At 47.2% G+C, this 27,891-nt stretch overlaps 10 protein-coding genes across 10 annotated transcripts; 4 read left to right on the top strand and 6 right to left on the bottom strand.

Annotated features, from left to right (window-relative positions):
* Window positions 1–51: 51 nt before the first annotated feature.
* Window positions 52–1,710, top strand: FOMMEDRAFT_147287 (uncharacterized protein; the record flags this gene model as incomplete). The annotated part of the gene is made up of 3 exons (XM_007267605.1): window positions 52–300; window positions 427–877; window positions 938–1,710. 3 exons carry the CDS (start codon window positions 55–57, stop codon window positions 1,708–1,710), a joined length of 1,470 nt encoding a protein of 489 aa, XP_007267667.1.
* Window positions 1,711–1,836: 126 nt separating this feature from the next.
* On the bottom strand, window positions 1,837–6,055 carry FOMMEDRAFT_109506 (uncharacterized protein; the record flags this gene model as incomplete). Its single annotated transcript, XM_007267604.1, has 13 exons — window positions 1,837–2,925; window positions 2,979–3,078; window positions 3,133–3,224; window positions 3,281–3,401; window positions 3,463–3,718; window positions 3,779–3,984; window positions 4,048–4,448; window positions 4,509–4,764; window positions 4,832–4,947; window positions 4,997–5,561; window positions 5,619–5,657; window positions 5,713–5,760; window positions 5,813–6,055. 13 exons carry the CDS (start codon window positions 6,053–6,055, stop codon window positions 2,006–2,008), a joined length of 3,363 nt encoding a protein of 1,120 aa, XP_007267666.1. The 3' UTR covers window positions 1,837–2,005.
* A 729-nt stretch (window positions 6,056–6,784) lies between these two features.
* On the bottom strand, window positions 6,785–9,579 carry FOMMEDRAFT_141361 (uncharacterized protein; the record flags this gene model as incomplete). Its single annotated transcript, XM_007267603.1, has 12 exons — window positions 6,785–7,017; window positions 7,106–7,630; window positions 7,696–7,735; window positions 7,816–8,005; window positions 8,058–8,126; window positions 8,184–8,245; window positions 8,297–8,495; window positions 8,555–8,953; window positions 9,005–9,102; window positions 9,153–9,260; window positions 9,316–9,491; window positions 9,542–9,579. The coding sequence occupies 12 exons, from the start codon at window positions 9,577–9,579 to the stop codon at window positions 6,882–6,884; spliced, it is 2,040 nt and encodes a 679-aa protein (XP_007267665.1). The 3' UTR covers window positions 6,785–6,881.
* A 151-nt stretch (window positions 9,580–9,730) lies between these two features.
* FOMMEDRAFT_157464 (uncharacterized protein) lies at window positions 9,731–11,322 on the top strand (the record flags this gene model as incomplete). The annotated part of the gene is made up of 3 exons (XM_007267602.1): window positions 9,731–10,173; window positions 10,247–10,341; window positions 10,403–11,322. 3 exons carry the CDS (start codon window positions 9,731–9,733, stop codon window positions 11,320–11,322), a joined length of 1,458 nt encoding a protein of 485 aa, XP_007267664.1.
* A 254-nt stretch (window positions 11,323–11,576) lies between these two features.
* Window positions 11,577–12,450, bottom strand: FOMMEDRAFT_29313 (myosin regulatory light chain cdc4; the record flags this gene model as incomplete). The annotated part of the gene is made up of 6 exons (XM_007267601.1): window positions 11,577–11,628; window positions 11,690–11,837; window positions 11,927–11,992; window positions 12,095–12,238; window positions 12,372–12,384; window positions 12,448–12,450. 6 exons carry the CDS (start codon window positions 12,448–12,450, stop codon window positions 11,577–11,579), a joined length of 426 nt encoding a protein of 141 aa, XP_007267663.1.
* Window positions 12,451–13,549: 1,099 nt separating this feature from the next.
* On the bottom strand, window positions 13,550–15,558 carry FOMMEDRAFT_87195 (alpha/beta-hydrolase; the record flags this gene model as incomplete). The annotated part of the gene is made up of 4 exons (XM_007267600.1): window positions 13,550–14,452; window positions 14,508–14,841; window positions 15,000–15,155; window positions 15,215–15,558. 4 exons carry the CDS (start codon window positions 15,556–15,558, stop codon window positions 13,550–13,552), a joined length of 1,737 nt encoding a protein of 578 aa, XP_007267662.1.
* A 1,871-nt stretch (window positions 15,559–17,429) lies between these two features.
* Window positions 17,430–18,688, bottom strand: FOMMEDRAFT_134826 (oxidoreductase; the record flags this gene model as incomplete). The annotated part of the gene is made up of 8 exons (XM_007267599.1): window positions 17,430–17,579; window positions 17,637–17,767; window positions 17,845–17,870; window positions 17,947–17,968; window positions 18,051–18,177; window positions 18,240–18,349; window positions 18,426–18,501; window positions 18,554–18,688. The coding sequence occupies 8 exons, from the start codon at window positions 18,686–18,688 to the stop codon at window positions 17,430–17,432; spliced, it is 777 nt and encodes a 258-aa protein (XP_007267661.1).
* A 734-nt stretch (window positions 18,689–19,422) lies between these two features.
* Window positions 19,423–21,260, top strand: FOMMEDRAFT_157460 (DUF1479-domain-containing protein; the record flags this gene model as incomplete). The annotated part of the gene is made up of 10 exons (XM_007267598.1): window positions 19,423–19,593; window positions 19,650–19,815; window positions 19,873–19,909; window positions 19,963–20,130; window positions 20,189–20,252; window positions 20,314–20,436; window positions 20,492–20,532; window positions 20,593–20,735; window positions 20,795–21,001; window positions 21,067–21,260. The coding sequence occupies 10 exons, from the start codon at window positions 19,423–19,425 to the stop codon at window positions 21,258–21,260; spliced, it is 1,314 nt and encodes a 437-aa protein (XP_007267660.1).
* A 1,266-nt stretch (window positions 21,261–22,526) lies between these two features.
* FOMMEDRAFT_29309 (DUF1479-domain-containing protein) lies at window positions 22,527–24,384 on the top strand (the record flags this gene model as incomplete). The annotated part of the gene is made up of 10 exons (XM_007267597.1): window positions 22,527–22,697; window positions 22,752–22,917; window positions 22,974–23,010; window positions 23,065–23,232; window positions 23,300–23,363; window positions 23,417–23,539; window positions 23,595–23,635; window positions 23,697–23,839; window positions 23,915–24,121; window positions 24,191–24,384. 10 exons carry the CDS (start codon window positions 22,527–22,529, stop codon window positions 24,382–24,384), a joined length of 1,314 nt encoding a protein of 437 aa, XP_007267659.1.
* Window positions 24,385–24,824: 440 nt separating this feature from the next.
* FOMMEDRAFT_134824 (uncharacterized protein) lies at window positions 24,825–26,044 on the bottom strand (the record flags this gene model as incomplete). The annotated part of the gene is made up of 4 exons (XM_007267596.1): window positions 24,825–24,908; window positions 25,001–25,520; window positions 25,577–25,851; window positions 25,913–26,044. The coding sequence occupies 4 exons, from the start codon at window positions 26,042–26,044 to the stop codon at window positions 24,825–24,827; spliced, it is 1,011 nt and encodes a 336-aa protein (XP_007267658.1).
* Between the last annotated feature and the right edge of the window lie 1,847 nt (window positions 26,045–27,891).

Raw genomic sequence — 27,891 nt, 5'->3', positions numbered from 1 at the left:
GATTCTACGAAAGAGCACGGAACGGACGGAACGAAAGTCACTGACGAATATGGAATGGATTTAATACCTGCAGAGTTAGCACACCTCGTATCACGTTCAAAGGCGGTTTCACTCTCTCGACAACGACAAGATTTTCCTGTACTAGATATGGGCGGTCCAAAGGCCCTTCCCAGTGGGATGTCACCGAAGAAGTTCCACGAAGTCTCCCGAATGACTACCTACGTACTTGGACTATTGGATGCTTTTTACCAGGAGCATGGTACTAAGGTACAACATATCGTTGATATTGGAGCAGGACAGGTAAAGTATATCCGTATTACTTTTAAAGCTAAATCTCAATTTGATTGGCTTGCCTCACATAGGGCCATTTATCACGGTCTCTCTGTATGCCCGACCCAATATTGCTCAAACAACAGTGTTAACCAGAACTATAAAGGTTATGCAAGGAATTTGCATGTCCTTGCTCTGGACTCTTCATCAAATCAGAGTGGCTACCCTGGCAGCCGAATCATGCGGTCAGACGTGGAAGGGACATTGACTTATAGGACCTTGTGGTTAGGACAAGAGCCAACTTTTGCATCTCATCCAGGGAATTTTGGTCAGGAAAGGGAGTTAGGTGATAACGCGGATTTTGAACAAACAATCGATGAGTGGCTGCACACCTTTAGATCGAAAGAAGATCCTTTGGTCCCGGATGACACAACAAGGAGTCCGATTCCTGTTGTATTCGTAGCCCTTCACGCATGCGGTTCACTCACACCAGCCATTCTGCAGAAGATACTGGACCATCAAGAATGTTTACTCACCCAAGACAGACCTTGGTGTGTTGCGGGTGCTGTCATTGTTGGCTGCTGTTATAATCTAATGAGGGAGGATGGTAAGTGCATGCAGTCGTTTCTAAGCAATCAACTCGTGCTTTACTCACAAGACCCAATAGATTTCCCCCTGTCCCGAACTCTCCAGAAGCACATAGAACAAAAGTTTCATGGCTTCTCATTGTCCGCAAGCCATCTGCAATTGGCCGCTCAAGTGCCTTCTCAGTGGTTGAGCTCACCAGAGAGCGAAGCTGCAGCCGACCTTGCCATAAGAAAGATTGTCTACAGAGCTCTTGCTACTCCCGCCCTAAGTTATCTTACCAGCAAAGATACGGGTTTCGGTGAAGATTCACTGAAGCTAGGCAAACTCAACAAGAAAGCTTACGAGTCCTTCAGACTGTACCTGGAACGAGCTGGTCAGAAATTGGAGTCCAGCCAGCAGTTTCCACTCTTATCCCATGCGTCGCCATCCATGCGTGCGGACTCATACAATGATGATTATGACGAACGAGGCTTCGTCCGCAGCGATGGTCTAGATGCGAAGGGTACTGGTTATCTTACGAGCAACCGAGGCGATTCGATGCCGGACTTTAGTGGTTCAGAGACAAACCTACTATCCGTTTTTAAACACGTTGTTGGGCGCGACCCAGAAGAAGCCGAGACTTCCTCTCCGGCAATACTTACAAAGGCACTTCATGCCTTGCGATGCCTCCTCGGCCCACCTGTTGAGAGCTTGATTGTTCTTGATCGATACCTTTGGCTACATGAGGAGCTGTCCGGCACACCCCAACTCGAAGTCCGGTTGGTCAACTTGTTTAGTCAGGAAGCAGGAAGTGGTAGAAACGTAGGAATAGTAATAGGCCCACGTAACTGTAGCATTAATCATGAGGATTAACAAATACACATGTCCTAGTATAATGAAAGCTTACAATATTGATTGACTGACAATCCGACTGATCACAGCCAGTTATCCGTCCAAAGTCCTCAATATTCAGAACGAGTTGATATTCAATATAACAAAACAAGATACATTTCATCAAATGGACAGAGGTAGTATCAACTCCGCGCGGTGTCGAAACGTGCGAGCACCAATTCAGGCATTTAGTTTGACAACCTTACTTCGGTGCGGATTCCCGCGGCTCAATACAGCTTACCTGTCGAGTGTACAAATCGAATAATTTGACACATAATCATACATGCTCGTTGTCCACGGGTTTCGCAAAATCGGAAAGCACGAGTTTCTCCCGAAAGGCTGCACCATCCGAGATGAATACAACATCTGGGCTGAGCTCAACCGGGCCTTGTCCCGTTGCAGGATGTTTCCGCACAAGCTCGTCAAACTCCACAAGAAGATCTTCCACCCTGACATCTGCTTGCTCGCGAAGCACGTTTTCCCAGTGCACTCTGACTTTTTCTGCGGGCGGTTCGTGTCCCGTTACCGAATTATACTCCTCTGGGTTGACAAAGAAGTTTGCCCTGCGCAAAGTTGCAAGGAAGTCATCCGCGGCTTGCTGGCTTAACTTGACGACAGGAGGCCTCTGAGGTCGCATGTGTATAGACAATTTTGACCTGTTAGGCGATGTAGGATCAACAAACTCCTTGAACATAGAAACGACTTCGTCTTTCGTCACGCTCGTGATAAGCTCGGCATCACGTTCAAGACGCGTGAAGTCGAGATATCCAGATTCGATGTGAGTCCAAAAACGAGTCGTCTCTCCCGCTAAGTTCTTCAGCTTCTCCGTCCATTGCTGCACGAGACTTCTCTTGTGCTCTTGAAAAAGCGCATCGTCCATCGTTTCGAGAATTCCGCGCATATGTTCAAGGAATGCTTCAATGCGGGTCTCCAAATACTTAGGGTCCTTCTCCGACTGAACGACTATTCGCAACCCCATTGATTCCGTGCCTTGCCAAGCAGAGCAAAAGACAGTGTATCCCAACTGTTCCTTTGTTCGCAAAATGCTGAATGCAGGCTCTCGGAAGATCTGCACCATCAGTCTGAAGGTCGTACGAAGCCGAACGTCCGAGATCGTGCCAACATGACAATAATAAGAGTTACTTGCATTCACTTCATCGGGATTCGGGACGGGAAGCTCCCAGACATAGTTGCAAGCTGTATAACGGCAAATTAGTATTTATTACCAGTGGTCAGATCATAGCGCGTACGTTTAGGCAAAAGATGCGAACGCCACCAAGGAACGTTCTCTTTAGGAACGTGTTCAGAGCTGAGAATGTCCTTCGCCATCGATGCGATGCGCGTGGCGTCCTGACTGTACTGTGAATATCATTTAGACAAAGCCCATTAATGACAGCAGCATACCTCTTTCCGAAGATTTCCGTTAACCAAAACCAGGTATTTGAATTGTGACAGGAGTTTCTGGACATGTCCCTGGAGTTCTCCGACAGTTATCCCTGCCTAACCGTCAGTCTTTGCAGTCTATTTTCTAGATGCTGTGGGATTGGCTCACCTGTTATCTCCGCAAGTTTCTCTGTAACAGTGAATTGGTGACCCGAGAGGAGATATTTCCCATAATACTCAGACAGGTTCCAACTCTGTCCGAGGAAGAAGTTCTCCCACCCTCGCTTGGCCTAGAGCGGAACGCCTAACTCAGAATTCGTAATCGTCAGCATGTAAGGAGGACTTCTTTACCTTTTCCTTCATGACGGCTAGCCGATCTTCTTTGATTTCTAAGTTCTTGGCCTTTTTGAGGACGTGCTGCGCAAGAACATGCAATTTATCATTATAGCCACTGAGATTAATGTATAGTCCGAGAGCAGTCGATCCGAAATTGTAGTCAAGTCCGGCGAGACTTGCATCGTATGAGAACTCCGTTAGAGCGTCTTTCACAAGATCTATATAAAGGTGCGTCATGACGGATGCACGTGCAGAGTCACTGGCAAATGGCCTAGAGAAAGAGAACTAAATGAGAACCAGTTCTTTTAAGTGATAAGATTTCTAAACCCACGTTCGCGCTTCTATCACCACTTGTGCTCGAGGGACCCAGAACTGATCGTCTTTCTTATGCCAGACATCCATAAGTGGATTACGAAGGATGAGTGAAGGCCGCTTTAGTGGGATAGGAACATCGATCTTGTCGACGTCAACGTTGCTCGGAATGAACTCGTTCGGTCCGGGCAGATAAAGTTCGGGTATATCGTTTGGGGCGCGAGCCTGAAGAACGGACGTCACTACTCGTCGGATACAGTATCATGGAACCTTAAGTTTTTAACTCACCGCAGAGATTATTTCTTCGTCTAATCTACCGACAGTATATTCCGTTCCGTACCAAGGCTCTATGGTCCAAGGGCCTGCATTGTCTATTGTGCTGTGATCCTTCGCCATAACTACGACACGACCGTTCTCAACAGTCAGCCTAGAAAGTGTATCTCGCACAAGCTGTTCATCCCAGGCCCACGTCAGTTTTGGTCCACTAAGTATGAGAGATCGTGAAATAGGTAGCTTCATGTTGCCAGAAATCCGAGAAGCATAATTCTCTGGGCGTGCCTGCTTCTCTTCGAAGCGGAAATGCAATTCAGCGAGCGCTTGGATCTCACTCTGTGTCCACGCAGGCAGAACAGAGTCTCGTAGGAGGTTCAAGTACTTATAGCACGTCTTGAGAGCCTCGCGACAGTTCTCTGTGACGCAAGGGAATGATTCAAAAACAGTACTGAGCACACTACGACACACGAACTCACGAAAGCCATCTTTGGTAAGACGAACAGTTATTTTGAACATCTCAAATCCACGCCACAAACGCTGTTGTCCTGCGGTCAACGCGGTGATCCAGCCCTTGTTCTTCAGGTATGAGTGCAAAGAACCAGGCCCTTCATGCCCGATGAAATGTGACAGGTACCTGGTCGGTTTTACCTCCCAGAAAGGAGCTTGATAAGGCAGAGGATATGACAATTCCAGTTCATAGAAATCCATAATCGTCTTGACATGCACAACAGACTATTAGATAGATAATATGATCGCGTTAGAATCGTGGAACGCAGACTGCACGACTGAGAGTACATACGCCACGCTCATCCTTTCCAAACGGGTGTTCCAAAATGAGAGGGACGGGGTCTTGTCCACGGTTCTTGATTGGCGAGAACATTACCGCAACCATGTGAGCAAGCTCATCAAGAGATTCTTAAAAACTATTTAGTACGAAATATGGACTATCAAAAACAGCACAAACCTTTCCCAATAACTGTCAGACTCATCCGGCTCGCACAGTATTCTTTGCTCCACCATTCGATCAGACGACGCCTAGTCTCTCTTCCGACACTTCCTCCGTCAGCATCGCTTTCGTGGTTCGTTGAATTTACTGGAGGGGCTGGGGAAGCCGTCTGACTAGGTGTTTGTGAAGGTGCCGCGCCAACACTGCCGTCCCCGTTTACTAAATCACCGAGAGACGGCTTGTCTATAGGCGCATTCACTGAAGGTTGTTTTAGTGACCGTGCAGCCTCGGTAAGAGTAACTTTGTTCCCCGTTCCGAACTTCCTCCACGGGTGGCCTGGACGGGAGAGATGCTTTTTCAACTGGAATATTCGCTTCACATCTTTCTGCAAGTTCTTCTTGTTCTCCGAATCGACTGCATTGAGCTCTCGTAATGTACAGGACGGCGCAAACAGAGGCGAATGAAAGAAGCCAGAGAAACGCTCCAAAGCACCTGCAAGTGCATTCGACGCAACAGAGAAGTAATAATTTGTGTTTGAGGCGGAGGTGGAGGCATTGCAGTACCCAGTGTTCTTAGAGAGGTACTAGAGAATACGTGACTGAGTACGAGAAGACCACAATCCCAAGAAACGTGAAATTACTTCTTTGTATTCGTTCTCTTTTGGAAACTGCTCCGTTCCCTGTAATGATTACGGCAGTAAGCATATGTATGATATTATTCCGAGTTGGACACACCATGAACGAGAGATGCTCGCAGAAGTGAGCTAAACCGGGCATATCATCCTTCAAAAGAAATGGGTGAACACCAAAACGGGTATCGAGGCATGAAACATACGGGATCGAAAAGATGTCCGACAGCAACATCCATGCCTGCAGCAGCCTTGTCCGTATTTGCATCGTGCACCAATACAGCCTGGAGGCCATTTTCGAGGCGCACGACACGATAGTCGCGATCATCCGCTGGGCTCTTTTGGATCGGCAAGCTATAAACGTGATAAGCAGGCGTGCTGCCTTGCGCGGGTACAGGCGTCCAGTTCTTCTCGTCTTCCTCTAAAGAAACGTTAGCATTGAGATGCATATCCTGCATCACGGACGTCTAAGTCTAATCGTATATGAAGGAAACCAGTTTGAATGTTCCTAGGACTCGCAAGGACAGTACGTTTCCTCAAAGCAAGATGGGAAGACTAGAAAGTTTGAGGGAACGTATGCTATAAAATGTCGGTCGAAGGCATGAACGGAGAAAGACAAGAGGGCACATAAACTAGTACTACTAGTGTGGCGAACTCGAGGAAAGCCGAGGCGCGATGGAAGATACGCGACGGCAATTGCTTCGCGCCGTTGCAGATTCATGACAGACCTCGTATTTGACTCATCTCAAAAGCTAAGAACAATCAGCTGGTTTTCTTTGTTGACCTTGCAGGACTTTCTTGCCTCAGCAGTACAAGCTACATATAATTCTCGAATCTCGTTTTCTTAGCCTTTAATTATTTCACACATCTGAATCATCTGATATCTATCAATATTGAGCAGCTGTATATTGTAACACATCAAAGCTTGCATTGATGTCTTCGCTATAGAAATTTAAGATTGACATGCTTGTGTAGATTAATATTGTTGGTACAGAGTCTAATCTGTTCTTCTGTTGAGTGGTGGCTTTATACCACTCTCTGTAAGTATGTATTACTTCTGCTTATCATCTTGAAGAAGGGTTTCCTGCCAATATTTATACAATAGCATGCTGAAAGCAAAACACTGTGAAGTCTCTAGCAAATGCCCAATTATTCCAAACTTCTGGTCCGAACAATGCGCTCGATAATAGATATTCAGAGCAATGAGATGTTCAGTGCAATTGCAGCACCAAAAAACAAGATACATATAGCCGACTAGACAGGGATAACATCCCATCAACTCTGCATAGTGTCAAACGGTGCAAACGCCTGTTTAAACGCCTGAGCGTCCGCTTTCTCTTCTGCCTCCGTCTGACTACACGCTTTCCAATCTAGTCGGTCAGGTACGCCGAGTACCCTACACAGTACCTGTCTTCATAGCAAGAGGAGGAAGAAAAAGAAACAAGTCAACAACGTGCAATATATATATATATATATGTGTGAGTGAGAAAGCAGCATACCTTCCAAACTGAATACTAAACGGCACCTCCTGCTTAATCAAATGCACCATCTTCTTCCCATCGGGTAAGTCTACCCTAAAATAATTCCCTCTCCCTCCCGAACACATCTCCAGCGCCTTATCCGGGTCATCCTCAAACATCACTCCAGCCAACCCTCCTTCCGAAATGAACGCCTGCTCCACCCTTTTCGCGTGTGTACTCGTCGGTACAGGTACAACTTGTACATGCGCATGCCCACCTCGTCCGCTCAGTATACCCACCTCGAACATCACAGCCCCGCATCCGTACTTCGCATACAAAGCGCGTAATGCAGATTTATATTGCTCGAGCTCGGCGACTATTGGTACAGAGATATCTGGTGGCATTGCGGAGAGTGTTGGGTAGTGAGTGATGGGTACGATGAGTACGTGACCTCCCCCGGGGATTTTTGAGATTTCTGGAGAAGAGTGGGAGCCTGTTGGGATTATTTGGCCTTTTGGGAGGGTGACGTAGCATTCAGAGCCAATGGAGACGAGAAGGTGTTTCCTATAGACCTTCTCTTAAGCAAGGAAAGTCGTTTTAATGAATAAGTAGGTAGATGAAGAACATACGCAACACTAGGATTTGAAAGACAGAACCAACATTCGCTCGCTGTCAAGCATTCCAATTTGATTCAAATTCAAACTCAGAGTCAGCGGTAATGATTAAGCCAAGCGTAATGAGCGACTTACTTCCAATTTCATGAACGGGGCCTCTTTTTCGGTGTCTCTGTTCATGTCGACTCTGTGCAGCGACTGGGCAATCCTGGATCAAATGACCCTCGCTGGCACATGCTCGACAGACATAACCCGGCGGCGGTTTCCGACCGCCCGTATCACCTGTCGCGTTCTTTTCGGGGCAATCGCGAATGAGATGTCCAGGCTATACAGACTTGCTGAGTTTTATAGAAGGGATTCGACAACTACATTCTTACTGTATTACAGATTTTACAAATGTATCCTTCGGGAGGTTTGCTACGTTCGGGGCAGTCGGTAATGAAGTGCTGAGGAATGATATCAGTCCTACTTGTATTTCCCCGCTTGGAAAACAAAGTACTTACTTCCGTTGAATCGCATCTCCGACATTTATACCCTGGTGGAGGCTTGCCGCCTTCGCCTTTTTCTTTTCGTGATAATCAGTAGTCGAAGATGTCCATGGGTCGTAAATCCATACCATGCCGCTGTTTCTTTGCTACTGGCTGATTAATTGCTCCAAAGATGAAGTTATCTACCTCATCCATGTCGACGGGACGTTTCGCAGACGCTGAACCAGTAAACGTAGCGGAAGTGAACGGATTTGCAGTTGCGTTTGCGGGTTTTACTTGACTTGTTGACGAAGATGGCCCAGGGGTTATCGAGAAAGCATAGAACCACTACGATATTATCAATCATTAGACGTAAAACAAAGAAGACAGTTCGTCGTGTGCCTTACTCGAGGTTTCTTCGTCGTCCCATGGTCTCCGCCGAATGCACCTAAACTAACGAACCGAGATATTCTCCCATCTTCGTCTGCCCACGCATAGGGTTCACGTTCCCAAAATTGCGGAGGACTGCCCGACCCAGTCGCAAAATGATACTTTGGTTTTGCTTGGCGCACGATATCATCCACTGGTACAACACCGTGTCCGTCACCCGGAACAGAGTTTGACCCTCGTGTTATAGATGCAGGCCAAGCTTGACTCATGAATATATCTACGAGATGTGATGAGGTTGATGCCTTGAGCAGGGAGGCGAGTGAAGACGAATTTGAGGTTGTTGAAGATGAGGTAGTCGTGATATTCGAAAGTAACTTCTCAACGGTTTGTGAAGAGAAATATGGATCTGAGAATCCCTATCACAATGGTTCAGTATATGCACACGATAATGAAATTTGATAACGTACCAGAGGGGCCTCGGCTGATGAGTATACTTGCTCATCATATAGTCCTCCGAGGCAAGCTAAACGTAGGCCGTGTGAAGTAGTGAACACACCGGACTTGCCTACAGCAATCACTTAGAACAAGTCGTACGGGGCATGATAGCTCTCTCACTCAGCAGAAACAAGTTCTTGCACAGTTCACCTCCAGATTCTGCATACTTCTGAATGACCGCTTGTGGGATGGGATTATCTCCTTGCATAATATAACACGAAATCGGTACTTCATGTTTCCTGTCATTAGAAGTTGATAACAATTGCGCGGCTGCGTAACACACCGTCAATTTCACCGTTCAGAAGCTCCTGGACTTCTTTTGAGGGATCGGCATCCTCTTGTGGTCCGAAGAAATCGCCAACAGATATGCAGAGCTCGAATTTGCCATGTTTCGCGTCGATAGACTTTACTTTTGCGAATAGGTCTCGAATGGCTCCAACAGCCGGTCCTACTGTCAGTCTACATATATTTCATTAGTTTACTCGTCAGTATAGTTACTGCATACTCACATTTTCAATGGCGCCTGACCTGTCGACGTCGAGGACATGTGCGAAGAGGTGAGAGGGAATGGTCACGCGTTTTGCGCGTAAGACGCTCAAGAGTCAAGGCGCGCCTCGGGTGCGTGCGTGCAGTGCTGACAGGGACTCGCTTTGATCCCGTCTAAGCAAGCTCCTTGCCATCCTCCGCTCACCACCCACATGCTCTCAATAGCCAAACTCTTGGGGTCGCTCGTCCGCATCCTCCTATACCCACTCACAACATCCCTATCAACACTCCAGCGTTTGTTTATCTACTTTACGACCTGGCTGCCGAGTACATCCAGGCGCCACGTCGCTAATGATGCAGCCAGCGTTGCAGATCGCTGGGTACGCGAACTCGAAGAAGAGACAGGTGCGATTCGCGAGAGTCGTTTGAGCGATTTGAATGCTTCTTCCTCCGCGAGTGGTGCAGACGCTCAAGCAGGACCTGGTCCGAGTACGCTGAGCAGACGAAATGAGAGTGCGCGCGCTACTCGGTTGCAGATACCTGAGTTTTATCTTGGGAGCTATGAAAATGCGCTTAGGGAGGCGCAGAGAGATGCACGTTTGCTATGTATTGTTATTGTTAGTGAGGAACACGAAGATGTACCCGAGTTCAAAAGGTGAGCGAGCGTGATGCATCAAAGAAAACGTCGTTGGCATACTGAGCTAATAACAAAACTCATTCTTGTTAAGAACGACCTTGGTCGACCCAGAGTTCAACAAGATTCTCAGGAGTAACGATTTTTTGGTATGGGGTGGAGACGTTAGGGACTACGAAGCCTCTCAAGGTACATCATTCAATCAATACTCTCATAAAGTACTCACTCGTCTGATTATATGTCTTTCCAGCCTCACAAAAACTCGGAGCAACAACCTACCCCTTCGTCGCCTTCCTCGCTAACCAACCCCGTGGCGGTTCTCGAGGATCAACAAGCTCACCCGTTCTTACAATTCTCTCTCGACACCAAGGTCCCTCCACTCCCTCCGATGCCGACCTCCCAACCTCAGATCTCGGACCAACCTCTCCGCGCGCACTCTGCATACACCTCTCAAACTCATTGCTCCCGCGCGTAACACCCTTCCTCGCACGTCTACGTGCCGCACACGCCGAACGTCTCGCCCAACGCCGCCTAAGAGAAGAACAAGACGCCGCCTTCGCTCGGTCAGCAGAAGCAGACCGTGCCCGCGTTCTCGCAAAACGCGAAGAAGAGCGCCGTCAACAAGAAGAAATCGAGATGCAAGAACTAATTCGTGTACGTGAAGAAGCAGAACGTCGAAAAGCTCAAGACGAAAAAGAAGAACGCGAGAAGAACCGATTATTATGGTACCGCTACGCACGTCGTTCCTTACTTCCACCTGAAGCTGCACCAGGAAAGGGATCGATTCGCGTTGGTGTACGATTCCCGGACGGTCGTCTTCAAGTCCGTCATTTCTCGCCATCCGACTCGGTCACGTCTTTGTATGTCTTTGTCGCTTCTCAACTTATTCCGAAAGAGCATGCCCCTGCTGAGGACCCAACTTCACCACCAACGGGTTTCACTCCTGGAGAAATGGGCATCTCAGGAGACTCCTGGTCGTTCAAGCTCGCGCTTTCTTACCCTCGTCGGGAAGTACCCTGGGTAAAATCCACCCCACTTTCAAATATCGACGGCCTAAAGGGCGGCGCACAACTCGTCGTGGAGAGTATCCCAGGACACGCTCTTATTCCAGGCAGCAATGCACAAAGTCAAGGTGACGGAGACAGTGATTATGATACAGAAGAAGAGTAGATTACACATATGTAATGGGAACTTCTGCTGCTACTGCCTACTAGTACTAAACGGTATACTGAGAGCAGTGGGACAAGGGTGACTCTGGATCGGGTATTGAACTATTGATAGACAGAGACAGATTCTACTCATGTTCGTTGCAATATCTTATAACAGACCTATTTTCTCCACTCCAACCGTATCGCATCAACCTCGTATACGTATCTCACTCATCGCTTTTGCATCACAAAAGCAATGACGTCCAATATGAAGGCCTACTGAGTGAGGATTGTGCGGACGAAGCTCTCGTAATTCACGTTTCCGTCACTAAGAACAAGCAAGGCGCATAAGTATTCATCCACTAGCACAGGAGAGTGAAGAAACATACGGCCCAATTTGAATGCCCTTAAGAAGTTCGTCGACCTCTTCATCCGTCATCTTCTCACCAAGTTGTGTTAAGATGTAACGCAGCTCTCCTGCACCGATGAACCCGTTCATCTCTCTATCAAATACTTGGAAGCCGCGAAGGAACTCCTCTTAACGAGCATCGAACCAAAAAGATAGGTCGCATGTCAGAGGAACCAACCATCTTCTGCTTCCCGGTAGGGAAAGAACTTGGACGTACCAGCTGTCCCGGCAGGCTTGAACCCATCCGGCCTATTCAAGATCGTAAGGAAGCTCTTATAATCAACTATCACGACCCATCCACACAAATCAAAGACAAAGAGTGAAAATCAATTAAAGACACGCTCGACATGAAAATAAATTAAAATAAAAGAAGATAAGCACGCACCATCCCTCGGAGCAGAAGCAACGATATCCGCAACCTCCGCCTGAGTCGGGTTCTGCCCCAACGCACGTAGGAGGTCACCAAGTACCTCACGCGGGACTGTCCCCGTACCCTTCTTGTCAAACAACGCGAATGCTTCTTTGTATTCTGTTTCCATCCGAAATCAATCGCATTGGATAGTTCATTCATATAGAGATGCATAGACGGAAGAAGAAAGTCTCGTTAGTCTGACATCGCCAATACGAAATAGCCAGCAAGTGCCAGTCAACCTGACGCGTACCTGCGTTATCACTCTAGAAGGAACACATACCCCAAATCAGTCATTGAAGGGCCGAAGAGTTCTGAAAGCAACTCACCATTTCGAGTTGACAAAGAAGTAGAAAGAGATATACAGAGATGAAGAATAGAGTAACGGTTCAGGGGCAGGGAGCGTTAGGAGGTTGAGAAAGAGTTTGAGTTTGGAGACGCGACTGTCAACGCGTAAAAGGAAACTCGTTCAGTAGGCTTCCGTCCTGTTTTGGAAATTATCGTACCAACTCAGTCTCTTTAGTTAGTCGAATTAGCATGGTTGCCAACTTGACTTGGAGAAGAAACGTGGAGAGAAAGTATTAAATTATCAATAATACTGAACAGTACTGTCCCTGAAAGGAACTAAGCTATTAGTGAGAAGTGTGCTAGTTAGACATAATATTATAGCAGTTTCTTATTAATTTCCCTCCAGCTTCTCGCCAAGGAATATCATTATCATTGCTTATTTCAAAGTTAGCTGCTCCAGAAAAGAGGCATAGGACTTTTTGAACGCTCTATTATCCTATTTTTTAAAATTAATCACTGGTCATCTCATATTTCTCCTCTTTCTAGGGTTCTGTTCTCCCGCCTTGTTTCACTCTAATCCACATCCTCACGGAACAAGTGTCAAAGGGTGAACAATAGTAGGCATGCTTGTATAAACGTCGTCAATCGTTAAGGATACAACACAACAGAGTCGAAGCCAAAAGTTCATAGTCACAATGAAAACCCATCCCAGGCTCGTAACTACAGTCATTGGGGAATAGGGGAGAAACGATACAGCTCGGGCCATCATATAAACAGGTGAAAGACGAAATCGGAAGCGAATAAGAGGAGCAATAAGAAGCAATAATAAAAGATGCGTATGGATACAATTGGTCTGAAAGTGAAGGAGAGGTCGTCGCGACGCGGAAAAAGATGCCTATGTACAACTTGAATGAAGCATGAAAAGGCATTAAATGTGTTGATTGAAAGGGTATAAATAGAAAAACGCTGAGAAGGGAAGATGACGACTGTTTTTGTCTTCCTCTTTGTCCCTGATGAAACGAATCGAAATGTGGGGGAATAAGAAGAACCAGAAGTCCCAAAAGAGAATAAAAACCAAAAGACCATCGCGAGAAGCTGATGACGGGGATACTTGCAGGAGACCTTGAACAGGATGCTGTAAGCTCAGATGCCGAATAGCTGATAGTCGTACTGTACTGCCTGACCCCAGAAGCTGGGATCGCACGCGCCAATGTCAGCTAAACCGCCCGAATCACCAAGTACCATTGCGTTCACATTAGTGCTAGACACTGGGTTCCAGTTTTGGAATCCATATGCAGCGGGCGAGCCAGTTGCAAAGAATGCCTTCAAGCGTGCTTGCACCTGTGCCATGAGACTCTTCTGTGCGCTTGATGGAGAAGTTACTGTATTAAATACAACCTTGATGTCGTCTTCATGGCAGACCTTGCGTCCTTCAGTACAGAACGCAATGTCTTCGTTGTCTGGATATGTCGCACCGACAGCATATTCGCCGACGAACACTTTACCACCTGCTCCCGCCCACAAACGTGAGAATGTCCAAGACGGGCATCGCCAGACTTGATCTGTTCCGATTGTCTCGATTAATGGGCGAGTATCAACGGACGAGACGTTGGCTGCGTTTGTGGGTGGTAGGACGTAGTGTTGCGAGTTTAAGACTGTCGACGTTCGTGCAGAGCCAAGAGACGCGTTAACGACGACAGGAAATTCGCTCACAGGAATCGGGCTCGTGAGCATGCCGAAAATGGTCGGACCTGCTTCGTTGCGTACCGTGGAGACTATGATCGACTTTGACTGGCCTGGAAATGGTGCGGTGGCGTCAAGAGGGGAAGCTATGAGCGAGTGATCTGTGACCGGCCGCATAGGCATGAAAGCTCCGGTGGAGGCGTCTAGCGAAGGAGCCTGCCCGAAGACAGTTTGGGATACGTTTAACACATCATCTGTAGACAGCCCGTTTAGGCATGCTGTATCGCTGGAATCACAAGGGAGTTGAGACTTGAGGAAATTGTTGAGCGTCTGAAATGCTCCTTTAGAAAGGAAGCCGAAGTTCTGAATGGAAGGAATATGTTAATATGCGTTCGTTGTGACCACCAATTTCACTGACCATCGGGTCTGAATGTAAACTGGCGCCTCTGAAAAGATTGGATGCAGAGGGTGTGGCAAGAAGTGCTCGGACCATGGTTGCTCCACTACTCTGACCCGCGATCGTCACTCTATTCGTGTCACCGTTGAAACTGGGTAAGGTCTTCTGCAAGAACTGCAGAGCGGTGATCGTGTCTTTCACGGCAAGGTTGCTTTTCCCATTGGGAGAAAGAAAGCCGAATGCACCGAGCCGATATTGTATAACAGCAATTATAGATCCGGTTGCCTGTGCGAGAGCAGCGCCGTCGAGCCCTGGTCCCGTAGCTGAACCGATTACAAGAGAGCCTCCATGGATCCTGGTTGAGAACAATCAAGGTTAGTATTGAGAAAATAGTGATCGACGTTTCCAGATATGGAAGAAAAGGCGTCATGCTCGTCGATTCGTTTTTCCCAAATCAAAACAAAACAGCACATGCGCCACCCCAGCGACCGAAAAGAAAATCCAGAAACGAACACGTACCACATCATTGCGGGAACCTTGCTCGTCGCGGCGATAGCGGGAACATACAGGATCATCGACAGGCAGTCTTCATCCGTATTCGAACTGTTCTCATCAGACTGAGGTTGCGGGCACGCGAGCGGCAGCGCAGATGGATCCGTAGCGCCATTTCTACGCGTTAATTGTCAGAGGGGCGCGTCGAAACGATGTTTTATTTACTGATGACTCACGGGAGCTCCCACTTCGACACCATTGTCGACTCTTGCCACCTCTCGGCTGTCGCATAGCGTACCGCGAACCGGCCGACGGACGACGTGTCCGCTACGCCGGATGCGTCGCCTAATGGCGTTGTAATTGTGACGGATGCGTCATTTTGTGAACCTTTGGAGTGCGATCCGCACAAGAGGACATTCAGCGGCTTGATGCTGCAGAGGAAGGAGAGCAGCTCGGCGATGGCGTGGCGCTGCCGCGTACCTGCTGAAGAGGCCACTGGAACGGGCGTGGCACTACTGAGCTGTGGCAGAGCGACGAGGAACAACAGCGAGTGCAGGAACACGCCTGAGAACGCAACCATGATGGACGAAGAGATTGACCGGTCTGTTGGGAGTGAAGTCGGCGAGACTGCTTAGCAGGCTGAGGACGACGGGGGAGATGAGAGAGGGGTATAAGTACTGGCGCGCTCGAACCAGCGAGGCTCGGATGGAAGGAAAAGGAACTGTTCTGGGACCTGAACATCAGTTTCAATTTGAGGCCGCACAACAGCTGCTCGAGAATATCTGTGCCACCCAGTTGGTCATGGTTACCGCATTTGGGCCTACCCACGAATAGCTCTCTTTGTTCTCCTCGTCCCTTCAGGTTGTCCTTTCCCTCGTCTCTCATCTCCTCGCCTCTAATCCGATGCCATCAGTATTCTTACCACTCGTTTTTCTACCGCAGTGCCTGACCTGCCCAGCATCAGGACCCAGAAGCCTGATTGCCTGAGATCCCTCGAGGCTAATCCGAGCCTTCCACTCACACATACACCCGAGAAGCACTGTCTTCAATAGACCTCCCTTGGCATTTCCATCAAGGGCTGCAGACAAAAAGCTCGAGGGTCAAGGTGCTCGCAATTACCTGTCCAGCGACACTCCGAACATGCGACGGCGATGAAAATCGAACGCTCCCACGTCTTGTATTTTTGCATGCGCCGCTTGCGTTGACAAACAATCGAGTTCCCCTGCTTACCGTTCCCTTCGCAGATCCCCGCAAGAAAATTGCACCATCGACTATTGGAAGAACAAGCACTCCGTGGGTTAATTGAAATACATTATTGAAACAGATGCCCTGATCGCCGTCTGCCGGTTGGCTTCAAACTCAGCGTCTAATTTTGAGTGCTTCCGGGCTGCTATACACACCATTAACGCTGGCTGTGCCAATGCCGCACTTCTAGTCCGCATTTTGTGCGAGCATTTGTGTAGATACTGTCCGCTGGCTGTCAGAGCGGCGCTCTTCCCTTCGATCTACTCCAAACAGCCGCAAAACGCTGTGCGTCTCAACAATATTGTTCGCTTCTTTGTCTTCTCCCGCTGGCTCCGCCATATTCTATTCTTTCGTTCTCTTGCTTGGCCAAAGTCCGTTAGTATATGGATAGCTGGAATGCCCACGTTACAAACCACAGAGGGTACTTTCTCTTCACACGTCGACCGCAAACTCCGCTGGCTCGACTGCCAGCATACTTACAGGCACCTTGCGTAATGCGAGGAAAAAGGTACCAGAAGGCTTGTATTCTTCATGGTCTCGATCTTGACGCAGTCAGAAAAGCCTCCACTCACCTTCGTTCACCTCAATCCGCGTTCCTGTCCGGCCCGCCGTCGAGAGCCATGATCGTGTCCCTCTTCTCCCGCATCCTTGCCGAACATCTATCAGACGGCTGTCATCTCCAAATAGCTCCCTATTATCCCATCAAACTATCCATAAATCTGTTGTCTCTGATCATCTCCAGGTTCGCTGATACGTGAATAAGTCGTGTGCTTGCTTGTTCATAGTGGCTAAATAAAGCTTGGCAATAGGGGAATGAGCATAAGGTCGACAGGCACTTCAGTAAAATTTGTCTGTTTATTTTTAATACACGAGTACGGCGGAGGGATCGGGCTACTTAACAATAAGTGACGAAAGTACAAGGCTAAAGGCAAAGAGAGGAATTGCGGTTGCTGCGTCCCGTATGCCGTTCGGGAAAGATTGGCTGCTTTTCGCACAAAGGCGGACAACATCCTCCTCTGCAAACAAACCTGCTAGTAGATCTATAACTTCAAATTTATTTTGATCATCCCAACGTATGCTATCGCCTATCAGATTCCAGACAGCGACGCACTAAGCATAACTACACTTTTAACCGTGCATTACCAACATTACCAACAGTATTCCAATAGCCATCTCGAAAGGCGCATACGCACGCGGTGCGTAAGGTCAGACGCAGCGTCCACCGTCCACTTCAAGGCATACGCCCGTTACGAACTTGGCTTCATCAGAGGCCAACCATCCAATTGCAGACGCTACATCTTCCGGCTCATTGAGACGTCCCATCGGCACTGTTGCCGCGAACGAAGCCTCTGAGTTCTTAAGGCAAGGAACTCATCGGTAAGCAAGCCAGAAAATATTGGGGAAATGCCTTGCCTTGCCGAGGAAGGTCGCGAGAAGAGGTGTATGACCTGCAACGGGGCAGACGGCGTTCACACGAATCCCTTGCTTAGCGTATTCGACTGCTAGACTCTTCGTGGCGATGTTGACCGCGGCTTTTGAAGCGTCTAGTTTGAGTCGGCCGCGTTAATATTAAAAAGAAGCATTAGCGTGTCCTATCGGGGTACGGCTCTCATTACGCAACTGTACCATGTCAGCCCTCCACGAGGCCTGTAATTGACATGCCATACAGCAAATCAGCTCGAGGAGAACAAAGAGCTGTAAGAACACAAATCAAGTCGCATACCGGATAGCAGCAGTACTCGAGACTACCAGAAAACATGAGTAATGAAGACAAATAAAAACAGCAGTTGTACGCCCGTCGTCCATGTAAGTCCGAGAGAAACCTACCATTCACAATGACGCCTTGTTCTTCGGAGAGGAAGTGCGGCACGACGGCCGAAACGCAGTGGAACATGGAGCGCACGTTCAAGTCAATGCATTTGTTAAAGTCTGCTTCCGTGGCTTCGAGTGTAGCCTTTTAAAATAGAGTATGGCTATCGATGAATCGCGGTATAAGGGAGCGAGAACACGACGCACCTTGTTCACATAGCTTCCACCTGCATTGTTAACGAGAACGTCTAGACCACCAAACTGATCAAGGGTACCCTTCACAAGAGAAGTCCACGAGGAGGACTTTGTCACATCGGCTGCACAGTATAAGACCGAATGAGCTCATTGCAACGCGCATTAGGACGCCAAAGACATCTTCTGTCATCAACGCACTCTTAATAAATGTCACGGAACCCTTGAGTTTCTCTTTCCCAAAGGCGTTTGCGAGACTCTTGCCTCTCTCCTCGTTCTATGGAAACAAGCTAGAATCATAGCTAAGGATGATAGACAGGGAGCCATACAATGTCCGCAATAACGACGCTGGCTCCTCTACTAGCCATCCATCGCACAGTAGCCTCACCGAAACCAGAGGCGCCCCCAGTAACAATAACTCGACGCTTGAGCCATCCTCCGAGAATAGGGCTTGAAACGCGCATGACGCCTTGGTGCTTGTTGAACGGTAAACTGTTCCGCCGCTCTAAAGCATCCTTTCTTTGTCTTCGAATTCATAAAGGTGGGGTCATGGGAATTTAAGAACTTAAAGAAGGCTCTCTTCCATATCCCCATAGATCGCTTCGTTAATGATGAGTCCCTACTCCCTAGCTCCCAAGTTATGATTTAAGCAGCTAGAAATCTGAGGTAGTCGGAAAGCCTCCAGTAGCAAGCATCGATATTGTCTTGAGGATCAATATTCAGACTGAAACCGAAAAACAAACTGGAAAAGTTTGCGGACCACTTCGACACGGGATATAAAAGGATCTGCACTTCTCACTTTCGGCAAATTATCGGGGGGATGATTGGTATGCGTCGCGATTCAGGACTCGCACGATTGATTACATAACTTGTTCAGTTGACAAATTACTCCGACGATTTGCCGTTCACAATTCAGGGAAATTTCCCCGACAACATCCCGGTAACTTCGTCTTTACCTGAAAAGTCAAAAAAGTCTAAAACCCTTTGCTTGTGGGGAATTAGACTAACTTATAGTTGTCCCCATGACATAGTCTATCCTATTTCAAACTTACTTCTGAGGCCAGCTGCCCATTGTTGGGATAAAAAAAGTCTGATAATGACCTCTGTTTTCTTGTACCGAAGGTAACATAAAAGGCACTTAGGAGGTGTTTCAATCCACCTAGCCCGCCTCGTTTTTATCTCAAGACCTGTCAGACAAATGGCGCTCGAAGACAAAGGCAATCAGACTCTCCCACTGCGTTTTGCTGACCTAAAACGCGAAATCCTGCCTCAAGATGAACCGTCAAAGGCCCACTTCGTCGCTGCCTGGAATGATGTACTCGCTGCGCTCCGCACAGCTACGGAGGAAATAAAGTCACATGGATCTTCGGTAAACCAAACCGATCATCTCACATACTCAAGGTTTTTCACAAACAAATACTACAGATTATCTCTCAGGTCGAGTTCTCAGAGCTACAGAATCTGAAGCCAAAGGAAATCGAGGCCATAAAGAGACGTGGTACGGTTCTGATAAAGAATGTGATAGACGATGACCAGGTAGTTTTGTGGAGAGAGGAACTCGAATCTTTCGTCAAGATAAACCCTGTTGAAGGTACATCGCATAAGCGTTTCCCCCTACACGACCGCTAACTATCGACCTTCGATTCAGGCTTCCCGGAAGGCGACAAGCAATTCTTCCAGCTTCAGTACGCCAACCTTTTCATATCCGAAGGTCCTAATCAGTGATTGTATATTTCAGCTGGACGAAACCGCAGATCCAAGCCCGCGCACATCCAAACGTCTTACAAGTCTCTACCTGGCTCAACAAGTTCTTCCATGTGAACTCGAAAGAGAAAGCACAAGCCAAAATACTGAAGGGAGTAGAGATGTCTATTCCTTTATCATACGCTGATAGATTTAGGATCAGGTAATATCAATTCTATTATCGTCTCCTTCCTCTTTACTTATCTGAACCGTTGCAACAGACACCCTGGGACTCATTGGAATGAGTTCCCACCGCATATTGATGGAGGAGGAATTGAACGCTGGGTGAGCACACAAACCATTCGATGCACGAGAAACAGAACGTTATGATTGATATCTTGTTCAGGAAGAGCCAAGTTTCAGAAACTGTTTCACAGATATCTTGCAGGGTAACTGGCAAAAGCATGACCCTTACGACCTCGTTGAGAGGTTGAATGCGAGGACAGATATCTATGGTCGCCCTGATCAAGTACGACACAAATTATATGACTGGCTTCATACGCAGTCATTGATTCGTTTGCCAGGCTAGTGTATTCCGCACCTTCCAGGGCTGGCTTGCTCTAAGGTTTGGAATGTTTCTTCATCGTATCATATGTTAATTAAACTGACGTGCACACAATATCAGTGATACTGGCCCAAACGAGGGAACACTCAGAGTCTTTCCAGACGTTCTCCTTTCAAACGCGTATGTCACCCTTCGACCGTTCTTCAGGCTCAAGGACAACCTCGTGAAGGAAGATCCACTAGATCCAGAGAACTGGGTACTTGGTGAGCTCCCCCGCTCCTCTAGCAGGTGTTCATCTCATCATGCTTAAATATTTGTGAAGATGTAAGCAATCCTGATTTCCCGGGTATCTTCCGCTGGGGCGACGGATTCTTCGGCCCTCGGATGAGCCATGCCACACATCCTCATCTTCGTCTCGATGATTGCATGACGCCCATCCCTCATGTAAAGCCGGGTGACATGGTATTTTGGCACGCTGACGTTGTCCACAGTGTTGAACAAGAGCATAAAGGAAAGGAGGACTCTTGCGGTATGTTGCACTGTTTACTTCTATCTCTATAGTGCAATTCTTATTATTGTGCTCCTTGTCTATAGTTATATATATCCCCGCCATGCCGCTTACGCCTCTGAACTTGTCTTACGTTGCAAAGCAGAAAGAGGCCTTCCTCAAGGGCCTCGCTCCTCCGGACTTTCCAAAGACCGCTGGAGAAGGTACATTCGTCGGAGCTGGTAAGGAAGGAGACATAGTTGGGGAAGTTGCGAGGAAGGCCATGGGCCTTGTGCATTAAGTAATTAAAGTGTGTATCTCAAAGGAATCCTCAAATTTGTGGTGTATAAATCTGTAGTTATTCACGTTTGTACTGAAGGTCATGATCGAAGATTTTTCAAAATCTCTGCTGGATTGAAGCGATATAAACTGAGAATGTAACCTTTGATGGGTTCCAATAGATATTTCCAAGTCAAGTAAGGTATAAGGTGAATATAAAAACTGTATAGCTAATTCCCTAAACGAGCTTGTAAACACAGCTAAGGAGATGATACAGCACAAGGGGGCAAGGGAATGGTACATATAGCTTCCTTCCACCTGCCTTATTATCGAGCCTAGTATTTCACCAGACTGATCAAGTACTCTTCACGAAAGAAGTCTGCAGGGAGGACACTATCACATCGGCTGTACAGTATAAGTCTGAATGATCTCATCGCAATGTATGTTCGGACAAAATTTCTTAATCCCGTCGACAACGCATTCTTAACGAACTCCACGAACTGCTTAAGTTTCTCTTCCCTCATGATATTCGTGGCGGTCTTGCCCAACTTCGTTCCAAGTCAAACAAGCTAGATTCACGACCCAGACGATGGGGGAGTGCTGTGTGACGGTGCTTGCTCCTCTCCTAGCCATCCAACGTTCAATCACTTTGCTGAAGTTAGGACGGCCGCAACTAACAAGATCGCATCGCTTGAGCTAACCTTGTTGAACGGTAAATTGTTCCGCCGCTCTAAAGCATCTCTGCCTGCCTTCGACTTCATTTGGTGGGGTCATGGGAAAATTCTCCTCAGTGTAGATCACATGATTTATAATGGATAACCTAGCCCTCGGGCTTTGAATAGAGCAACTAGGAATTCTAGGAGAGTTGGGAGGCTTTCAGAAAGCTGCATCGATGTTATGAGGGTCAAATTTCAAACTGAAAAGCAGGAAACCCTCAAAGACCAAGCTAGCACGTGACGGAAAGGAGATCTTCGTTTCGCGCAACCGGCAAATTGTCGGAGTATTTCCTGACCTGTACTCGCGCCAATTCCTTGAAAGTAAAAGAAAACCCGTCTAACACCGTATGCCTGTGGTAACTTAGACTGCTTATAGTTGTCCACATGACATAGTCTATCTCATTCCAATGCTACTTCCAGTTCTCGATCAAGCCGCCTATAATAGAGATAAGAAAGTCTCATGATGTCCTACTGAAGGTAGAGTATAAAAAGGCACCTCGGAGGAACCTCGCTGTCTCTTCTGTCTATTCAACCACTCCTCGTATTTACTTGCAAAGAATCGTCCAGGCAGAATGCAGCTTGAAGATAAAGGCGTTAAGGCTTTCCCACCGCGCTTCGTCGACCTGAAACGCGAAATTCTTCCCCAAGATGACGAGTCAAAAGCCCGCCTCGTTGCTGCCTGGAATGATCTTCTTGCCGCGCTCCAGTCCGCTACACAGGAAATAAGGTCTCAAGGCCCCTCGGTATACTAATCCGATTCCCTTATATACTCCAGAAATCACAAACATAAATTATAGATAATCCCTCAAGTTGAATTTTCGGAGATAAAGAATTTGAAACCAGAGGAGATTGAAACCATAAAGAGACGAGGCGTTGTTCTGATAAAGAATGTGGTAGACGATGATCAAGCAGCGTCCTGGAAAGAGGAACTTAAAGCCTTCGTTAAGGTAAACCCCGTTGAAGGTGCAGCACTTGACCGATTTATCTCCCACGAGTGCTATCAGTTAACCTTTTCACAGGCTTCCCAGAAGTAGACAAGCAATTCTTCCAACTTTAGTACGTCAACTAATTCAGTTTTATTGCCGGAATCAATATGATTAAATAATACAGCTGGACGAGACCACAAGTCCAAGCCCGCGCACATCCAAATGTCTTGCAAGTGTCCACCTGGCTCAACAATTTCTATCATGTGGACTCGAAGGAGAAAGGAGAAGCGCAAGTATTGAAGGGAGTGGAGATATCCACTCCATTATCATATGCAGACAGGTTTAGAATTCGGTATGCTCTTCGCGTTTTTATTCAAGTTATTGCTCTCTCAGTACATTCGCTGAGTTATTTTGAATAGCCACCCCGGCGTACAGTGGGACGCACACCCACCACACATTGATGGAGGAGGCATCGAACGTTGGGTAAGTATTTGGCTTCATAAGAAATGGTGTCATTTGGTTAACATGTTGTCCAGGAAGATCCAAATTTCAGAAGCTGTTATGCCGATATCTTGCAGGGTAATTGGAAGAAGCATGACCCTTACGACCTTGTCGGAAGGTTGAATGCGAAGACAGACCTCTATGATCGTCCAAATCAAGTACGACACAATTATATAATATGATTTCGTGGACAGATGATAATCTATTCGCCAGGCTAGTGTTTTCCGTACCTTCCAGGGCTGGCTTGCCCTCAGGTCCGCGATGTTTCCCACTTTCACCACGTTACTTAATGACCTTATATGCATACAATGGAAGTGATACTGCTCCAACACAGGGGACGCTCAAAGTGTTCCCAGACGTTCTCCTTTCGAACGCATACCTCATCCTTCGTCCATTCTTCAGGCTCAAGGACAAGTTAGTAAAGGAGGATCCTCTCGACCCAGAGAACTGGGTGTTTGGTGAGCTTCCCCCCGTACCCCTTTCTCCAGTAGACCTTGTGTCTTACCACCTTGTACTTGCAAATCCGCATAAAGACGCAAGTACCCCTGGCTTCCCAGGTATCTTCCAGAGGGACGACGGGTTCTTCGGTCCTCGACTGACCCCTGACTCGCATCCCCACCTTCGGCTCGAAGATTGCATGACACCCGTCCCTCACGTAAAGCCGGGAGACATGGTATTCTGGCACTGCGATGTTGTCCACAGCGTTGAACAAGAGCATACAGGAAAGGAAGATTCTGCCGGTGACTCTCATTGCTTTCTTCCATTCTTGTGGCATAATTCTCATCATCGACTTTTCTATCTATCCGTAGTTATGTATATCCCTGCCATGCCACTCACGCCTCAGAATTCGTCCTACGTGGAAAGGCAGAAAGAGACTTTCCTCAAAGGTATTACTCCTCCTGACTTCCCTAAGACTGCTGGAGAAGGTACGTTCCTCGGGGTTGGGAAGGAAGGCGACGTGGTTGGGGAAGCTGCCAGGAGGGCTATGGGCCTTGTGCATTAATTGAATGGTACCTTGAGGAAATTCTCAAGTCTTCTCCGACTACCAATGTATAAAGTTGTATTATTGACAATGCTATCGAGGGTTATCAAGATAGACTTTCAAACCTGTTGCTGAAATAAGACGAGACCAACAGAGTATGCGTCGATTGCTGAGTTTTAAATGTACGTTTCCAAGTTGAGCAAAGATATCCAATGGATATAAATACTATATGAATGATCCCTGGAGATGTGCTACGTGCCTGGACGCCTCTTGAACCACGGTTCCTCACTTATTCGTTCCGCTTATGGTGGATAGTACAAGGTGTCTTACTCGAGGAAATTGCGGACGCCCGCTCTAAATTATTGGCAAAGATAGACAGGTCCCTGCCTTACAACATGGCGCTATGTTGTTTCCGGTATCCGTATTTCCAATTAGCTGTCCAAACTGCCGTCATAAATACTTTACAATTTCGCTTGTCGAGAAACTACTTCTTCAAGGTCCGTAAATACATCGAAATTGCGTAAAAGATTCATTTTCTTCGGTACCTGAGCGATAAGCAGTCCGTTAGCAAGAGCCGAACAGATACGAGCTAGGGGCAGAAGGTGAAAGGGTGCAATTGGGCCAGATAATTACTCACAAGAGTTCCTTTCTGGGGTACGAATATTGTCCTGTGCAAGCATCCTTTCCTCCCTCCCCTTGCTTCGTCGCCTTCGAGTACAAGGATATGGGAGCCATCTGGTGAATTGTGAGGCACTAGGTGCTGCGGATTGAACTCCATCCGTCCGAACATACTACGCGAGAGTCGCGCGACCTGCTCACGGTGCGCCGACGTATTAATGTTGATATTCTCAGAAGAGTCACGCTCAGCTGCCGAACCAGGACTGGACCCAGACTTGAATATATCGTTGAGAGTCGTCAAGATGTACAATTGTGGTGGCATTAGTCCGACCTCTCCACGCGCAAAGGCAGCTAAAGTTACACTCGGATGTATGTATTCGGCGGAGACTACTTCGGTCGTTTGCGAAGTCGAATTCGGACCAGCACCATCATTTGGCGAGTCAGGAGTGGGAAGTCGATGCGTATGCGTTCCTGATGATGGACCTGACAAGGCGGAAGCGACCGGAAGGAAAGTTACGAAGAACTTCGCGCGAAACCGTCTGTGAGCAATCTTATTTAGCAAATGCTTCCGTTAACGGCGAGACGGTAAAATTACACAGGTGAATCGGATGGAGTTACCCATGTTGAAAACGGCAGGAGAGACGAAGTATCGGCGACTAGTCCGTGCTCCGATAAAAAATCGGTGAAGAGCCGTTTGCCTGCGTGTATTGCTTTACGTGCTTCGTCACATAAACTTTCCGGTATCCCAGAATCCTCGGAGCCCGTAACTCGCGAGGCTAGGAGCACACCAGTCTCTTCGAACGTCTCTCTAATTGCAGTCATCTCTAACGAACTGTCTTGTGCCGAATCATAATTACCGCCAGGAAATACCTTCCATGGTCCGTCAGTCGGGTCGGCGATACACAGTTCGCAAGAAAGTGAGTGAACTCACGTGTGCACCTCCAAACGAACGAGACTCTGTATGCCTTTGGACCATAAGAATCTCGTTCTTCGCGTTGACGACAATCAGGCTTGCAGAAGGTCGCGGAGGCGATGGAGGTTTCTTGTGTTGTGTTGACGACATTATACGCGTCTCTAAGGCTTGTATTAGGGCTAAGTTCCGTCGTGCATAGGGAACGACGCGCCATACCAGTACCAATATTTCTATAAAATGCCGCTGGAAGTGTTAACGTCCGGTCAAAACGAGAGACTACAGACCGGAGCTGGCTGTACGGCACTCTAAGCATGTGAAAGAAATAAGAGCACCCCAGCATATTGCACAATGCCTTGAATTCAATAGAAGCAGCCGTGCGTTTGTCAGCTCCGCGGAATCTACATGTGTGCCGTAATTTCTCAAGCTCAGGAAATATCGTTGATGTTGAACAGCTTTGACCGCGGGCCGGAGGCCCATGGCCAGAGCAACGTGCAATTTATCACGTGGTTTATTCAAGCGCATTGCATTTGCAGGCACATGCATGTTTAATCTCTTTTCATGTCGTGTAAATTAAAAATAATATAATCAATGAATTATACAAAATGCATGCATTTTATAATGTGCTATCCGAAAATAAGTTAATTTGAATAAAATATGATTCAAATTTTCGCCGTTGACCTTCATACTTCTGACATCCGGTATAATCCTGTCCTTTAGGAGACAAAGACTGCGCAAATACGTTAATACGTGGTAAGATTAAGAAGTATACTAACTTACAAGACAGTGCGATCACGAAATACAGCGCAATAAGCCTATATGCACATTAATAATCGTGAAGATAACTGAAGGCAAATCATCTCACATAAGGCCTTCCATATAATTTGATCTCCCGTCCCTGAGAATTGGATAGTAAGATATAGAACAGTCGAAAAAAGAGAGAGAGGAAAACCTCACATAATCAATAGATTCACAAGGAATACGGAGACGAATAGAGTGATAGTCTACGTTTCAACATGCGAAGTCAGTTCGTGTTTTTGAAACAACCGAAAGAAGTCAAACCTCAAACTCCTCGAAATGCAGAGTAAGCCGATGGCCAGTCCTGGTCATCAAACATTAGTGGGAATTTCTTACCAAACACGTTGAAGTAAACTTACATCCAACCAATAATGACGAGCAAGGGAATAACAAATGTTGCAATTTGCTAAACGGCCGCAGTTCAGGAACGCATCAAAAAGAAAAGAAAGGTAGAGAGCGAGGGTGACTTACGATAGAACTACCGACGCAAATGCCAATAGTAAGCTCTGTCTTATCCTTTATAGCCATCCAGACAGAAGTGACATGCTCTACTGCATTCGCAACAATGGGAAGTAGGATGATACCGATGAATTCTTTTGGGATGCTATATCGTCTTGCCGTCTCCTCGATAGATGCAACCACTTCAAAGTCAAGCGTTAGCAGACCAGTCAACGCTTTATACGAAATTAAGGAGAGGCTCACGCGTATCGGCACAGAAACCACAAATAATCGTCACGAGTAACAATCTAAATCAACCAACTTAGATACATGTAAACCGTACTAAATCGACTGTACTCACGCAGAGCAAGCAGCAGGGACATTCATCTGCGGGATTTGATCCTCCTCAACCTGTGTATTTTGATCTTCAAAGTAATCCACGTGCGTTTTTAGCTAAGATATTAATAAATTCGATTAGATGAATCATTTCCAAGTGAATGTATTTCCGGTCAATGCTCAGACATACCTGAAATATAAGATACCCGACGTAAGTAACGAGGAGTATGATAGCCGTTCCTCGAGAAATAGCCAATATTCCGGCTGTCGTCTCCTCGTGGATCCTGCTTTTCCCATGTCCCAAGAGAAATTGGCTGACTCCTCCCAGCTCCGAAGGCTCCTGTTCGGCCATTTGGGAACTGTGGTAAGCAGCTGGAAGTACTAGTGCTTTTCGCGCATTGCAATCGTCAAGACCTGTCCTTCCTTCA

This window comes from Fomitiporia mediterranea, assembly GCF_000271605.1.
Source record: "Fomitiporia mediterranea MF3/22 unplaced genomic scaffold FOMMEscaffold_7, whole genome shotgun sequence".
In the NCBI taxonomy this organism is placed as follows: Eukaryota; Fungi; Basidiomycota; class Agaricomycetes; order Hymenochaetales; family Hymenochaetaceae; genus Fomitiporia; species Fomitiporia mediterranea.
Note: the sequence above shows the minus strand (reverse complement) of the source record. Positions and strands in the feature narration are given on the sequence as shown.